General features: G+C 35.2%; 1 protein-coding gene across 2 annotated transcripts in view; it reads right to left on the bottom strand.

Annotated features, from left to right (window-relative positions):
- Positions 1–3,059: 3,059 nt before the first annotated feature.
- LOC149781283 (nonsense-mediated mRNA decay factor SMG8-like) overlaps positions 3,060–15,961 on the bottom strand; it is a 161,143-nt gene continuing 148,241 nt past the window's right edge. For both annotated transcript variants that reach the window (XM_089935366.1, XM_089935367.1), the window contains exons 22-23: positions 11,116–11,295; positions 3,060–4,130 (exon numbers count right to left, since the gene is read on the bottom strand). In XM_089935366.1, the coding sequence (XP_089791492.1) occupies positions 4,013–4,130; positions 11,116–11,295 (298 nt within the window). In that variant the 3' untranslated portion in view covers positions 3,060–4,012. The remainder of the gene's footprint in view (positions 4,131–11,115; positions 11,296–15,961) is intronic.

The following is a 15,961-nucleotide window of genomic DNA, read 5'->3' as shown; positions in this document are numbered from 1 at the left end:
TCTGACGATAATCAGTGATGGAAAGAAATCAATCAACTAGTTTACATAACTTCACAGTTGACCATTACACTAAACAGGCTTATTCATTATTGTAAGAACAAAGCCTATCTGAACTGTCCCAAAAATTCTGTATTAGGTCAATTTTATCTATTTTACTATATCCCAAAAAAGAATTTTCTCTATAGATAACACTATAATAAAGACATGTGGTCTTCTGCTCACAATCAAAATCACCCAAGATCTTGATGATACAAGTCTATTTACTAATCTCTATAGAAACTGGATATGAAATATAATCTCCCGAGCAAGAGGTAACAAGCTCAGATAATCAGATGCAAGTATCTCATTAATATGTGCTGATCTCACTCATTATAGATCCTGTCATGGACAAAGATATCAGCTTATTTACCAAGGTGAAACAAAATCTGATTGGTAAAAAACCTAATCAATCAGATACAAGATTATCTTTTTAATAACTATGAATCTTGCTCATCACCAAATTTGTCCATTATTGACAACATAACACTATTTAACAAGTTTTATCAAAGTCTGATCAGAAATATAGTTGCTTGAGTGTGGACAAGCTCTGCCCATTGGATGCAAGATCAAGTCATTAACATGCATGAACTTCGATCATAATCACACTCAACCAAGGTCTTGATGATTAAGCCTATTTACCAAGTTTAATCAAAACTGGACTTGATATACAGTCTCAAGAGTGGTAACATGCTTTCCAATTACATGCAGACCACCTCATTATTATGCATGGATCCAATGGATCAACAAAATCAGGAAAGTTCTTGATTATATAAGCCATATACGACAGGTTTAAAACAAAAAAAAAGGATCAGAATTGTGGTTTCCAGAGTAGTAACAACCCCCCCAAATTAAATGAATGTTGAAAATGTTCAAGACCATGATGATATAATTATTTATTCCAATTTTGTTAAAACATCTGGTCAGAAATATGATGTCCAGAGAGATAACAAGGCCAGCCAATCAGATATATGGTTTCCAGAGTGATAACAAGGCCAGCCAATCAGGTATATGGTTTCCAGAGTGATAACAAGGCCAGCCAATCAGATATATGGTTTGCAGAGTGATAACAAAGCCACCCAATCAGATTCAAAATTAACTTGTAAATATGTATAGATCTTTCTGATTATTGAATCCATTGAAGATAACAGTGAATACTTCAAGTTGATCAAAACTGGATCAGAAATATGGCTTCCAAAGTCAAAACAAGCTAAGTCAATTAGAAGCAACATCACCACCTTAATATCCATGCACCTCACTCTTTAACATAATGCTTCAAGATCTTTTTGACAAAAGCATGAATTCCAAGATTTAACAAAATCGAATGAGAAATATGGCTTCCAAACTGGTAACATTCAGTCAATGTGATACATGATCACATCAAAGAAGTCTTCAAATTTAATAGAGGCTGGAACTGCAAAAGTCTTTAAATTTTATATCTATTTTATTGGTGGGGTTCGGTTGGGTTGGTCAAGTTATATACCAGTCTACCCTGCCAATATAAGGATGTAATGTTTCAGTCTCTGAGAAAATTATTACAATTCTGACTGTGACCTTCAATTCTGACTGTGACCTTCAACTCTGACTGTGACATTCAAGTGAATGACCCTAATAAATAAGATTCAGATTATCCTGTAAATCCTATTGATACGAGATGAAATCTGATCAAATTTGGCAATCCAAAAAGTACAACATACAGAATTAAGCTAAAACCCAACAGTGTACTGAATTGTAATTTGAAATCATAATACACATTTTAACAGCACTTGCCTTTACTGTCAAGCTAATAATACCTAAATGAATTAATAATAACTTACCATGTTGTATTGAAGTCATTAAAAATCCACTGTGTGGCAAGAAAATGTGATGGCAAAATTTAATTCTAACCCCAGATAACCCTGGCATTCAAGTTACTGATAACAAAGGGCCAACAGGTACAGATGCACCAAAATTATTGTACAGTCTGTTGACCAAAACTTGAGTTATTTTACAGAAATTAAATGTATACACAGGATCTATTTTTTTAGCAAGTTTTATCTCCTCTGTAGGTTTTTAACTCTGATGATTAAGAGAAGAACTTAGAACCCAATGTCACTGAAATCTATCAATTAGAACTGACTTGCATTTTAGTAAGTGACCTTGACAATTATTGACCCCAAATCAATAGTCTGCTTCTGTCCATTAGAATGCAGGTTGTTGAGCAGATTTGAACAACAATGACCTTGACCATTAAGGTACTAGCTAAAGAAATCAATAGACTTCTCATTTAAAAATATAACTGAAATCTTTATAATAAAATATCTGGTGCTTTGCCGGAAATGACAAGTAACTGCAAAATCTACTTTCAGTAAATGAGATCTTCACATTCAAAGTACCTGAAGTCAGGGGATTATTGATCACATTGAATACATTTCTGCATAACAAACATTGAGCTTTCTCCAATATATACAGTCACGAGGTTTAAAAAATGGAAGTATTGAAAACTCACAATGAAGTGTAGCTGATGAGGAAAAAGGTCAAAGTCTTGATCTAGAGCTGTGAAATTGTACATCTTGACAGCAAACTTGAAATAAGTTGGAATTAACAATAAATTCCAATGTGATCGGCCTGGTTGCAGCTGGTTTGACAACGACGATTTTGCAGCATCTGCCTTCCAAAAAATCTGACTTGCACATGCCACTTGAGTACTTTCTAGTGTAGAACTTAAGTATTTAGTGACTGATCATTAAAGAATAATAACTACAGGCATTTGTACCTATTTAAGACTGAGCCATCAGACAACACTTTTTCCTTGTGTATTTATCTATATTTTTAGGTTCAAAATGACATTACTGATCTAGTTACCAGATTCATTTGTTTCCTAATAATATATACTGACCATATTATTCTGCAATTTTATTTTCATCTCAGGTTATTTTTGGCTTCAAATATGAAAATTTTAAACAAAAATACATCTATTCTCATATTATAAAAAATAATTTGTAACAGTCAACAGGATAAGTGAAAGTAAAACAAAAGAAATCTCACCTTACATATATTTTATTCTAGTCTGCAACAAATGCAACAAAAACTTATGTCCCAGTGTAGCATATAAAAACCAAAATTACCTCCCTTTAATGTACATGCTGAAAAACATGAGCTTGGAAACAGTACCACAGTGAAAATAACACATGCTGGGATTGCTATTTTGATTTCCACTAAACAATGAAATGATTCTAACAAATAATGGTTTATGAAGTTGACTCTTTATCCCCTTGGTGTTTAAAAAGTACTCGGATACCCTCCATCGTACCTCTCCTCCACGACCCCTCAGTGGAATTCATGAAACTTTATCTTGCTATCTGGGTAACCATCTACAAAGCAGGTGTCATCCCTTGGCTTCAACACTGTGGCCCCAAAGAAGGAGTCAATGGTTAGACTGTACATAAATTTCAATTACAATGACAATTTTCAAATTGTCTAAGCTTTAATATGTAGTCAAAAGAAGGATAGGTATTATTATATGTAACAGATCTGCATCACGACCCCTGGGTCAGTGTCTGGAGGATATGGAGAGGTGTCTGGAAAAATGAAGTAAATAGTACAATACCCTAGGTAGGTACGTTTTCTCTATTCAAAACTGACCATACTTAAATCTGTTTCTTGAAATGCAGAATTTCGTTTGGTTTACTGACCATTCTATTTGTCAGTAAATACATGTACTGATATAATTCTCAAAAACATAATTTTAATGCATTACAAGGTATAACTGTGAAGATGGTCCTAATTGTTCATAAAGGTTGATTCCTATTATTTTTAGAGTATAATTTATTTATGAAGTTGATAAAATTGGTCCACTAAGCATCCAAATTCTTCGATCTTTCATCTGCATTGTTTCAGGCACAAAGTTTTCCATCTTTCATCTGCATGGTTTCAGGCACAAAACTGCATCCTGTAACATGGTACACTGTAAAACCAAGATCAACCAGTTTATTTTTCAATCAACTGTCATTAATTCTTTAATGCAGAATACACCTTTGAGCAGACGACACTGTGGAATCTGCTGGGGATCTGTTGGCATTGTGTAGGCACCATGCTCTCCTAGATAGATATGACTGACAAATGTTAAGGAAAACTGTATGAGAAATAATTAAAACTGCTCTGTCTCTAAAAAAAAGTTTACAAGTTACTCTTTTGTATAGTTCAATAAATTTGAGAAATGCATATTTTTCAATTTTTCAGAACAGTATGTACCGGTACAGCCAACAACAACTGCTCTATGCATAACAATATATAATTTATTTAGATGGGATACAATATATTTAGATTTTGGAATGTTATAAATCACAAATTAAAAAAATCAAACAAACAATAATTCAGTTTTGAAAAATCAGATTTCCACTGTCCTAAGTGAAGATCTGACAGCGATCCCCTAGGGATCATGTTCTGTTGAACTTTAAATTAGCCACTGGAAATGCAACTTTCAGAAATTTTAAAGTGAATCAAGTTGTTTGGCAAACACTGATGCTCACCAGCCATACTGTTCAGTTTCCTAAATGCGAAGATACAAGACTTCATCTGATTCACTGATAGAATTAGCAATTATTGTAATAACAAGGGTCGCCAGAACATGGCCCTTAAGTGGTGGCTGTCAGATCTTCACATACTAAAGTGGAGATCTGATTTTAATAAGATATGTTGTCTTGTGGATGGAGAAAACATCTCATGAACACTCCTTTCTGTTGTAAGAGGCAACTACTGCAGGCATCCATTTTTACCTTGGGATGTGTCTAGCAGTGGTGTTCCAATTGACAAGGTCTTGGACTTTTTAAAACAGTATGGTTTTTTAAAATTTATAAATGACTTTGTATTTGATGGATTTTACCAGTTTTGCCTTTATCTTTGGCTTGTAATCCTTTTCTTCGGATGTTTAAATGTATTTGGACTATATAGCCAGGAATGTGCTGACATGCTGTTAAACCATATAAACTTATATACCATTGAAAATGTCTTTTTTGTTTTAGTTTGCAAAACCATTAAAACTTAGGAAAGTGTAAAAATGATCTATATATAAATTAATTTTTTTAAATTAAACACTCATAAAAGTATTTGTACCACCACCACCACCACCACCATCACTGTGATAAAAGTGACATACAATGTCTTTCTATCTGCTAATGGATGTTGAGATAAACACTCTCCATCAATCCATCACAAATCAGAGGTGGGATGTAGTGGGCAAGTTAATTTTAACAAAGGGGCAATCAAATATCCAGATGCAGATAACATATCCAGAAAGAAGAAATCTGATACAACTTGTAATATGTTATAGCAGGGGTAATACACAATTCAAATAATAAAGTAAATACAAAATTCACTTGCCAGTGGACAAGTAAAACTATAACAAGAGGTCCAAGTGGGATTCATGATGTTTACCTGCTATACATTGGATTAAAAGGTTATTATTGTAACAAAAGCTGGAAAATGTGGTTGAACACTCATGTCAGAACAATCTAAAGCTAGTAACTTGGATGGAAAGACACCCATGTCAAAACAATCTAAAGCTAGTAACTTGGATGGAAAGACACCCATGTCAGAACAATCTAAAGCTAGTAACTTGGGTTGAACACTCATGTCGGAACAATCTAAAGCTAGTAACTTGGGTTGAAAGACACTCATGTGAGAACAATCTAAAGCTAGTAACTTGGGTTGAAAGACCCCATGTGAGAACAATCTAAAGCTAGTAACTTGAGTTGAAAGACACTCATGTCAGAACAATCTAAAGCTAGTAACTTGGGTTAAAAGACACCCATGTCAGAACAATCTAAAGCTAGTAACTTGGGTTGAAAGACACTCATGTCAGAACAATCTAAAGCTAGTAACTTGGGTTGAAAGACACCCATGTCAGAACAATCTAAAGCTATTTCACAGAATCAGGTTTCACCTAAAATGTTGTATTTGTATTTCTACCTTGAGCAGCTTCAGCTGTACTTGATAGTTCTTATCTTCTGTATGAATGCGAAAAATGTTCTTGCTTGGATGCCACATATCATGCCTGTTCCGCTAGCCACACCTGATGGGAAATTAATACATTCTCTACATTTTCCACCCAGCTGCCATGGAAGTCACACAATTACCATGACAACCATCCTAGACAAAACAGAGTATGTCCCAACCAATTCTGTTCAAAATGTAGCCTTTTGGGGTGGGTGGGTGGTGGTATGGAATAACGAATTTGAATTTTATAATCCTCACCTACTATTACTGCATAGCTATTCTTGTTTTTGATGCTAATACCATGTCCAACATAAAATTTCCTCATCCAGTTAGTAACTGAAGGTCTTGAAGCAAAAACAACATGATCCTATTGGATGCCCAAACTATTTCCATTATGCGAAATATCATTCTTCTTGACCTGGACCAAAGCTGACAAGACATCAGAGCTCGGATGGAGGAGGGAAATATGGCAATAATACAAATACCAGTAAGTATTAAATAATTAAATTTAATTTTTACCCCTAAAAGTACATTTTTAATAGCAGTAATTTAGTGGGAGACTGATGGTTTAATGCCATATTTTTGCATGTGATATATATATATATGGTGGCCATTATATTTGGTGCAGGAAGTGCCTGGGAAAATATCCAACCCATGGGAACCTACTGGCAAAATTTCTCACACACCCACTTTGGCTGATCCAAGACTAGAACTCACAGACGGTGTGATATGTAAAGAAATGAGCCTTAGACTCCTTGGCCACCTCAAGTTTGGTTGCTGCTGAAATTTCCAAATAGAAATATAAGGCCCGAACCAGGCAAAGGAGTCTATCTTGATCATCCCCAGCACAGATGTTAGGAAGAGTAGGAAGACTGTATTAAGGTTTCCGAATGAAGCCTCACTCATGGGTTCAAGAAGTTGTTCTTGTTGTTATTGTAGGGTTTAACGCCATTTTTCAGCAAACGATAGGCCATACATGGTGGCCAGTATTAATGATGGAGGAAGAACCTGGGAAAACCCCGGAAAGAACCACCGACCCACAAGAAGCTACTGGAAAGCTTTCTCACATACCTGCATTGGCTGAAACCGAGACTCAAACCCACGCAGACAGAGGTGAGATGGTAGTGATCCGTAACAGACAGCGCTTTAGACCACTCGGCCACTCGGGGCCCTTGGGTTCAAGAAGTAGTTTGGATAATGAGCAAAAAACACAGGAAAGGTTTCACCTAAGCAATAAAGAGTGAATGACTGGTATCTAAAACTCAGAGTATATGACAATCTGCAACTGCAGTTAATGGAGAGCATTAGATCCAAAGTATTTCCTACTGCACCAATTACAGAATATTCTCCACTTGGCATCATAAAGCTTGGATGTTGAGTGCCTGCCAGGTCACTGAAAAGTCTAGTCTGGCACCTACATGTACATCTGGAAAATTGAGACATGGCTGGAGAGGATGCAACTCCCTATGGCTGACTGCCTCCTTCCTGAGGAAACAGGGGAGGGTCTGTATTCCAACCCTGGCCCTTCTGTTCAACCCATCAAGCAAGAGAGAGTTTTAAAATGGATCAAACAGTTCTGCTGGAACTCCGGATTAAAACATTTGTCAGGGCACCCACAGGTATTTCAAAATTGGGGTACTTCTTTGGCAGTTGAGCTGGACTGGGGCCATTGCCAGAAACTAGTGTTGTTCATCCCTCAAATCTGGATGGTCATCACCAAGTAAGATTCTGCTTCAAGCTTAAGAACCCTCAACTGATTCTTGCTGTGCTCCAGAAAAAAACCTTTTAAGTAATAGAAGGCAGAATCAATATGGAGGTGGCTAAGTTTTGCAGACTTATTTTCTTCAATAATAAACAAAAGGAGATTTGGAAGGTTGACAGCCAGCCTGGTCTGCTGACCTATGACTGAAAGGGAGAATAGACAAAAAGGGTAACTTGTTGACTCAATCCATTTCCTTAGACCAGTCTGGTGCTCAGTACCCATAGCAACTGAGTGGTAACATAATGATAAGTGGGTGAGGGTGAGGTGCAACCAGTTCCCTACAGAAGACTGCTTTTCAAAAGAGCAGTTCCCAGTTGGATTAACCACTTTCCACCTTGTTGCTAAGAAATCAAAACTGTTGCTCAGGAAACCACTCAAACATTTCTTTATAAAGCATGTCCAAAGAAATGTTCATACCTAGTCTGATCAAATATTGTTATGCCATCCTGGACAAGAAGAAAATACGTTTTCCATACAATTGCTATGGAATCCACACCTCTAGTTAGGAAGCAACCCTAAACATAATTTTGAAAAAGCATGTTCTAACAAACAATCCCAGCAAGTCTAATAATAAGAGCCTTTCAATGGGAATGATCACTCAAATTGCCTGAAAAAGAATTTGTAGACATTAAAGAAAACAATGCTGAATGTTAAACCATCTCTGATACTTCTGGGTTATAAGATTTCATAGGAGCTGGTTGTAAGTTCAGCACAAGTTTCATTTAGGACAAACCAGACAGATTAGAAAACTTAGTGAAAACCCTATGACTATCCAATCAAGCAGCGACAAGACTTTTCAAGATTGCTGTTGTGTGTTTAATAATATTTGCACCACTTGCATTTAGGATCATGTATCATAAGAAATCTTCTAGTAAAACCCTTATGTTGATATGACTATAAATTTTAGAACAATGATAATCTTTTCAAGATGGATGTCATGGTGGCTATATTGGCTATCAGATTAGCATCATTAGACTAGCTTCATGTTAGGATCATTAGATTATCATCATCTTAGCATCATTAGATTAGCATCATATTAGCATCATTAGATTAGCATCATATTAGCATCATTAGATTAGTATCATATTAGCATCATTAGATTAGTATCATATTAGCATCATTAGATTAGCATCATATTAGCATCATTAGATTAGAAATATATTAGCATCATTAGATTAGTATATTAGCATCATTAGATTAGCATCATATTAGCATCATTAGATTATCATATTTTCATCATATCATTAGATTAGCATCATATTATCATCAATAAATTAGCATCATTAGATTAGGATCAATAGATTAGCATCACATTAGCATCATTAGATTAGCATCATATTAGCATCAATAGATTAACATCACATTAGCATCATTAGATTAGCATCATATTAGCATCTTTAGATTAGTATCATATTAGCATCATTAGATTAGTATCATATTAGCATCATTAGATTAGTATCATATTAGCATCATTAGATTAGTATCATATTAGCATCATTAGATTAGTATATTAGCATCATTAGATTAGTATATTAGCATCATTAGATTAGTATCATATTAGCATCATTAGATTAGTATCATATTAGCATCATTAGATTAGTATCATATTAGCATCATTAGATTAGTATCATATTAGCATCATTAGATTAGTATCATATTAGCATCGTTAGATTAGTATATTAGCATCATTAGATTAGCATCATATTAGCATCATTAGATTAGTATCATATTAGCATCATTAGATTAGTATCATATTAGCATCATTAGATTAGTATCATATTAGCATCATTAGATTAGTATCATATTAGCATCATTAGATTAGTATATTAGCATCATTAGATTAGTATATTAGCATCATTAGATTAGTATCATATCAGCATCATTACATTAACATCATATTAGCATCATTAGATTAGCATCATTAGATTAGTATCATATTAGCATCATTACATTAACATCATTAGATTAGCATCATAGTTTCATCATTAGATTAGCATCAGATCAGCATCATCATATTATCATCATTTTCACTGAGGACAAACTAGATACCATATGAAGTCTTCTAACTTAAACCCCATCTTAACATTGCTTTCCATCTAGGAGGTGAAATGATAAAAAGATTTATAAGATCGCTATACTGGATGTTCAAGCAGCTCCATTTTTATTTTGGACCAACTAGACATCACAAGAACTCTTCTGGTGAAAAACCCATTTTAGGTCAGCATCATTTTCAAAGTGAACCTAAGAAGTCTTTTGGCATCATGACTTTATGATTTTCTATTTAGGAGGAATAGCCAGCAGATTTTCAAGATGATTGTCATATCTGAGGAGAGATCAGAACCTTTTCATTCAGGTCCAACTAGATATTGTAATCAGTCTTCTAGTGAAAACCCCATGTCAATGTGATTTTTCTATTCATCAGGAGCAGCAATAAAAAAAAATTTCAAGATGTCTGCCATGGTGACCATACTGGAGATCAGAACTGCACTACATTCATCTAATACCAGTTAGACATCATAAGAAGTCTTACAGTAAAAACCCCATGGCAATGTACTTTCCATCAAGAAGAAGTAGTGACAAGACTTTCAAAATGGCCTCTTAGGCAGCCATATTGGATACCATATCAGCACAATTTTTAAAATGACAAACCAGACACTATAGCAAGTCTTCCTGTGAAAATCCAATGCTGATATGACTCCATCCAGAAAGAGTAGCAATAAAAAGATTTTAAAGATAGCTTCATGTGGGTCATATTTGATGTCTGATTGATACCATTTTCATTTAGGACCAACCAGACATCATGGCCATCCAATCTGACAAAGGAAATACGAGACATCATGACCATCCATTCTGACAAATGACCAACCAGACATCATAACCAGCCTTTCTGACAAAGGACCAACTAAGCATCATGACCATACATTCTGACAAAGGACCAACTAGATATCATGACCAAACATTCAGGAAGAGTAGATAATATTTTCAAGATGGCCAGTGTAGCAGTGATAATGGATGTCTGAGTAGCACCATTTTCATTTAGGACCAATCAAACATCATAAGAATTCTCCAGGTGAAAATACAATATTGATAGGACTTTTAATTTAGAAGTAACGATAGCAATATTTTTAAGATGACTGTAATGGCAGCCACTTTGGAAATCAGATCAATGTCATTTCATTTAATACCAAGCAGATGTCACAAAAAATCATTTAGTGAAACCCCATATTAATATGACCATCAGTTCAGGATGGCCAATGTGGCAGTCATATTTAACATCTGACATATAGTAAATAAAATTACATTCAATAGAATTATTGAATGAAAGAAAAAGTAAAAGATACGGAAGTCGTAGCACCCAAATCTGTCCATTTGGCAATTCAATTTGTTCTTCCACCTCAGGATGAAATATTATGCATGGTTGAGGGGCAGGTTGCACTCTAGGGTTAAGGAACATTTTAATTGGCCCTTCTGGGACTACAATGTAAATCCTCATCATCTGTGCCATATACCCCTTAGAACTTCTGAAAAATAAAGAGGAAAATTTTTACATCTAGCAAGAATATAAGCTTAAAAGTAACAAACTATTTCAATTACAGTAAAACTATCTCAGAAGACACCTTGGTTTACAGGACAGTGTTAAAAAAGTACATGGCTGAACTCCACTTTCTTGAGTGTTACTATATGAAGACTCCTGTTTAAAATGGATACAAATTTTTTGTCCCCTGAGCGTCCATTATAGACAGGATTCACTGCATATTTCTGTTTTGTGTTGTTATATACAGTGAAATCCTGTGATAATGTACTCCATTTTAACATTAATTCAGATATAACATGGCTATGTGATGACATCTTGTTATTAAGTAAAAATTTTTACTGTTGATTCAACTGTTTTTGTGACTGGTTCAATACATAATGCATTGATCATATTCCAAACCATTTTCACTACAAAAGTTTGGTACATAAAACCAGAGCTGTGCTTATAATGCTTTTCAGTATCTTCAGAGATATTTTCAGTAATTCATGTCTCCTTTCAGTAATCTTCACAAGTGTACACCAATAGTAATGCACAAAATTATCAATGCATCTATATTACATAATGTAACCAAGCTGTAAATACAAACAATGAGCCATACTGCAAAATTGATGCAATATATTTCATATTTACAATATTTGAAACATATAACAGTTGAAAATAATTTATTAATGATCATCAGCGCTGAGCTTAGTGTTGAAGGTTACAGCAAAGCAGTGTCAAGTTCAATGCTACATGTATGCTGTAATGAGGATTATTGACTTGTCTTATTCGTAGGCATTTTTTCAACAACTGGGAACTGCTTGCTTCTACTGCCATCTGTCGAAAGTGTGAAGGCTATAGTCTGCATCCTCTCAGACAAGCTCCTTTGTTGTGCCTTTCCCAAAGATTTCACAAGAACAGTTACTTTCTTTCTGCCTCACTTCATATCTGAAACTTAAATACAGAAATTGTAATTTGTACAAGATACAACTTAGTTCAGTAAAGGTGTTCACACCATAACTCTTCAAAGAATGGTGCATCGGTATGGCGAAACTGATTCTATGTTAGAATTTGTAAGTTTTAGCAAATTTGAATAACTAGCTGGGATTAAATTAAACAGGTGCCTGGTACCCACTGTTTATATGTGCTTCACTTAGTGCTTCACTTGGTCAAAATACATACATAAAAGGTTTTAGATTACTGTAATTGCCTGGATTTGTAAGCAAATGTCATAAAAATAGATAAACATGATATAAAATAAAATAAATAAATATTTACATACCTGCATCAATTTTGTTATCTGGAAACATAGGTTTGAATCCATCACTCAAGGAATCAGCTGTTGCTAATGGCAGATTGTGGTAAGCGATGAGTTCACACATCATAACTTCAGCACGAGTCGCACACAGGGGGTTTCATCGCAGTCAGTTGAATGTTTTGTTTTATTTGAAAAGAATGATGTAATTGGAGCCATTTGTCTAGCCTTGTCGATCACTTTATGCTTCTACGATTTTATGTGGCAAGAGGTGTCATCCCCGCCACCACTCCTAATTGATATATCAGTTTCACACAGTCTACAGAAGGCATAATTATCGCCCTTTCTGCTGGCAGAAATGAACAGCCCGCTCTTGCTGTATGATGTGAGAAACTCATGTCATTGACAGAAGTTCATTCTACTTCAGACACTCTCTTCCTCACTGATGCCATTTCTAATACATTTCCTGAACCCCACTCAGCCATGATGCTGTTTACACTACAGATGCAATGACAAAGAAAAATGACATGTGCCATTGCAGAGCATTTTGCACATAACACTTCTATTTAATACAGAGCTAACTATGGCGGGTTGCTTTATTTTTGTACTTGCCATGTGCAAATTTTCCATATTTTACCTCGCACAAAATCAGATTTAGCTCTTGAAATGTATTTCCGTATTTGATATTTTTTCCCATACTAAATATGGAAAAATATGGAGGGTGCACAGGTCTGTAAAACAGTCACAGACCCCAACAACAACATTATAACAGGGTTCCCCTGAATAAAGCCAAACCTGTCTTAAGGTAGTTCACTTTTGTTGCTGTCATTGTTGTTGTGGGCATAACACTATTTTTCAGTACGTGACAGGCTATACATGGCAGCCAGTATAACTGATGGAGGAAGAACCTGAGAAAACTGGGAAGAACCACTGACCCACAGGAACTACTGGCATGCATTCTCATATACTCTAAAAATTGGCTGAGCCCAATGATTGAACCTACTTGAAAAGAGGTGAGATGGCAGTGGTCAGCAAAGGCAAGCACGTTAGGCCAACTGGGGCACCTGTTTACTTTTGTAAATACATACAGCTCAAAATGAGTTAATCATTACACTATGATGTAACTGATATGACATCACATTTAATAAGTGCATCATATTTTCATGAACTTTGGATGACATAAATTACTTAGCTGTAAAATCTCTGTCTTAATTAATGAAAAGGAAATTTTTGATACAATTTTAATAACCACAGTAACAATCCTCTGAAACAGGATTATAAAGTAAACAAAAAGTGTGCATGTGTGTGCGTGTATGTGCATGTGTGTTTGTGTGTGTGATTTGAATTTTTAAAACGTAGCTTTAAATATTTTTCAGTCATATCACTATGATGTCTGCAGCTTGGCAGTTTATAGTGATGTCTAGCACTGGGGCATCATGAAGCGGACACAGATATGTAGCATCATGTCCCACCCAGTCACATTATCCTGACACCAGGCCAACCAGTCCTAACACTAACCTCTTAATGCTGTTAGTACCATTATCATAAGTATTTGGTATGACTCAGCAGGGGTTCAAACCTGCAACCTCCTTCATTCGAGCAGATGCTCTAATCACTAGGCCACTGAAGCAGTCAACTAAATGTATTTGAGACTGTAGGAAATATTTATTCGATAAACTGGCTGTACAGGCTCATTGCAGAAGATTAATTTAATCTCAAAACTGTGTTATATTGATAAAATTCACTCGCCAGCATATCCTTCCTTTGTGTATTTGATAAGATAAGTATAAGTATATTCTAAACAAATTTGAAAAATATCTGCATCCATAACATGTTTTCCCCCAATGCAGACCAAAAGGTATTGGTCCAAAAGGTTTGAAGACTTAGAAAAATTTGAGATATTGCTATAATTATATCAAAATCTAATATGGTCATTTACAGGTATGCAGAAAACATGCACACCAAATTTTATCTACCTCTAGCAGTTTTTGCTTATTAATCATGGATTGTGAGTTTTTATCCCCCAAAATGTCTAATGAAGCACAAGAATGTATATTTAAAAAATTGAAATATTACTGCAGCATTAGCCTTAAGATCAAATCTGGTCCTCTACTTACAAATACACATACAACTTTATTTGTCAATCTCAAAAGGGTGTATTGCTTACATGTGCTAACGAGGTTTTCATTAAGAAAAAGGTGAAAAAGTTCAAAAATATGAAAAACAAAGAACTTTGAAAAACTGCTGAAATGCCTTGAAAATATGGTGATCTACATATACATACATACAATTAAATTTGTTTACATGGAGTGGTCTGTACATACATTTGCTAACAAACTTTTCTGGGTGGTCAGACAGATGGACAGTGATGACCAAATAAAGATGCCCTTCTCACCCCAGTGGGAGCATAAACAAGTGACTGATAAAGATAAGTAACTGCTTAGTACAGGTAAGTCAAGTCTATTTTACTCAACTGTACAAGTAAAAAGACTGTAAAGACAATCACTGAAATCAACAATATACATTAAGTATAAACTCCAACATAGTCAGTTCTCCTTTTTTTCAAAAACCATGCAAGAAAGGTTAGTCATTATTATATGGCTTTCCTATACCTACCATAATTTATTTAAAAGCACAGTAGACTCTACCCAGTAATCCTTACCACAACTCTCTGTATGCAAGGCTAACTCTACCATCCTTTACAATAACTCTCTGTATGCAAGGCTAAATCTACACAGTAATCCTTTACCTTAGCTCTCTGTATGCAAGGCTAACTCTACCCAGTAATCATATACCATAACTCTCTGTATGCATGTCTAACTCTACCCAGTAATCCTTTACCTAACTCTATGCAAGGCTATGCAAGACTAACTCTACCCAGTAATCTAACTCTCTGTATGCGAGGCTAACTCTACCCAGAAATCCTTACAATAACTCTCTGTATGCAAGGCTAACTCTACCCAGTAATCCTAACAATAGCTCTGTATGCAAGGCAAACTATACCCAGTAATCCTTACAATAAGTCTCCGTATCCAAGGCTAACTCTACCCAGTACTCATTTACAATAAGTATCAGTATGCAAGGCTAAATCTACACAATAATTCTTTTCAATAACTCTTTATGCAGGGCCCAGAAATTCTTTACAATAATTCTGTATGCAAGTCTAACTCTACACAGTAATCCTTTAATATAACTATGTATGCAAGTCTAACTACCCAGTAATCCTTTACCCTAACTCTATGCAAGGCTAACTCTACCCAGTAATCCTTTACAACTCTCTGTATGCAGGGCTAACTCTATCCAGTAATCCTTTACAATTAGTCTCTGTATGCAGGGCTAACTCTACCCAGTAATCCTTTACAACTCTCTGTATGCAGGGCTAACTTTACCTAGTAAGCCTTTACAACTCTCTGCATGC

Source organism: Sinohyriopsis cumingii, chromosome 15 (assembly GCF_028554795.1).
Source record: "Sinohyriopsis cumingii isolate HCF-2022 chromosome 15, ASM2855479v2, whole genome shotgun sequence".
NCBI classification, from domain to species: Eukaryota; Metazoa; Mollusca; class Bivalvia; order Unionida; family Unionidae; genus Sinohyriopsis; species Sinohyriopsis cumingii.
Note: the sequence above shows the minus strand (reverse complement) of the source record. Positions and strands in the feature narration are given on the sequence as shown.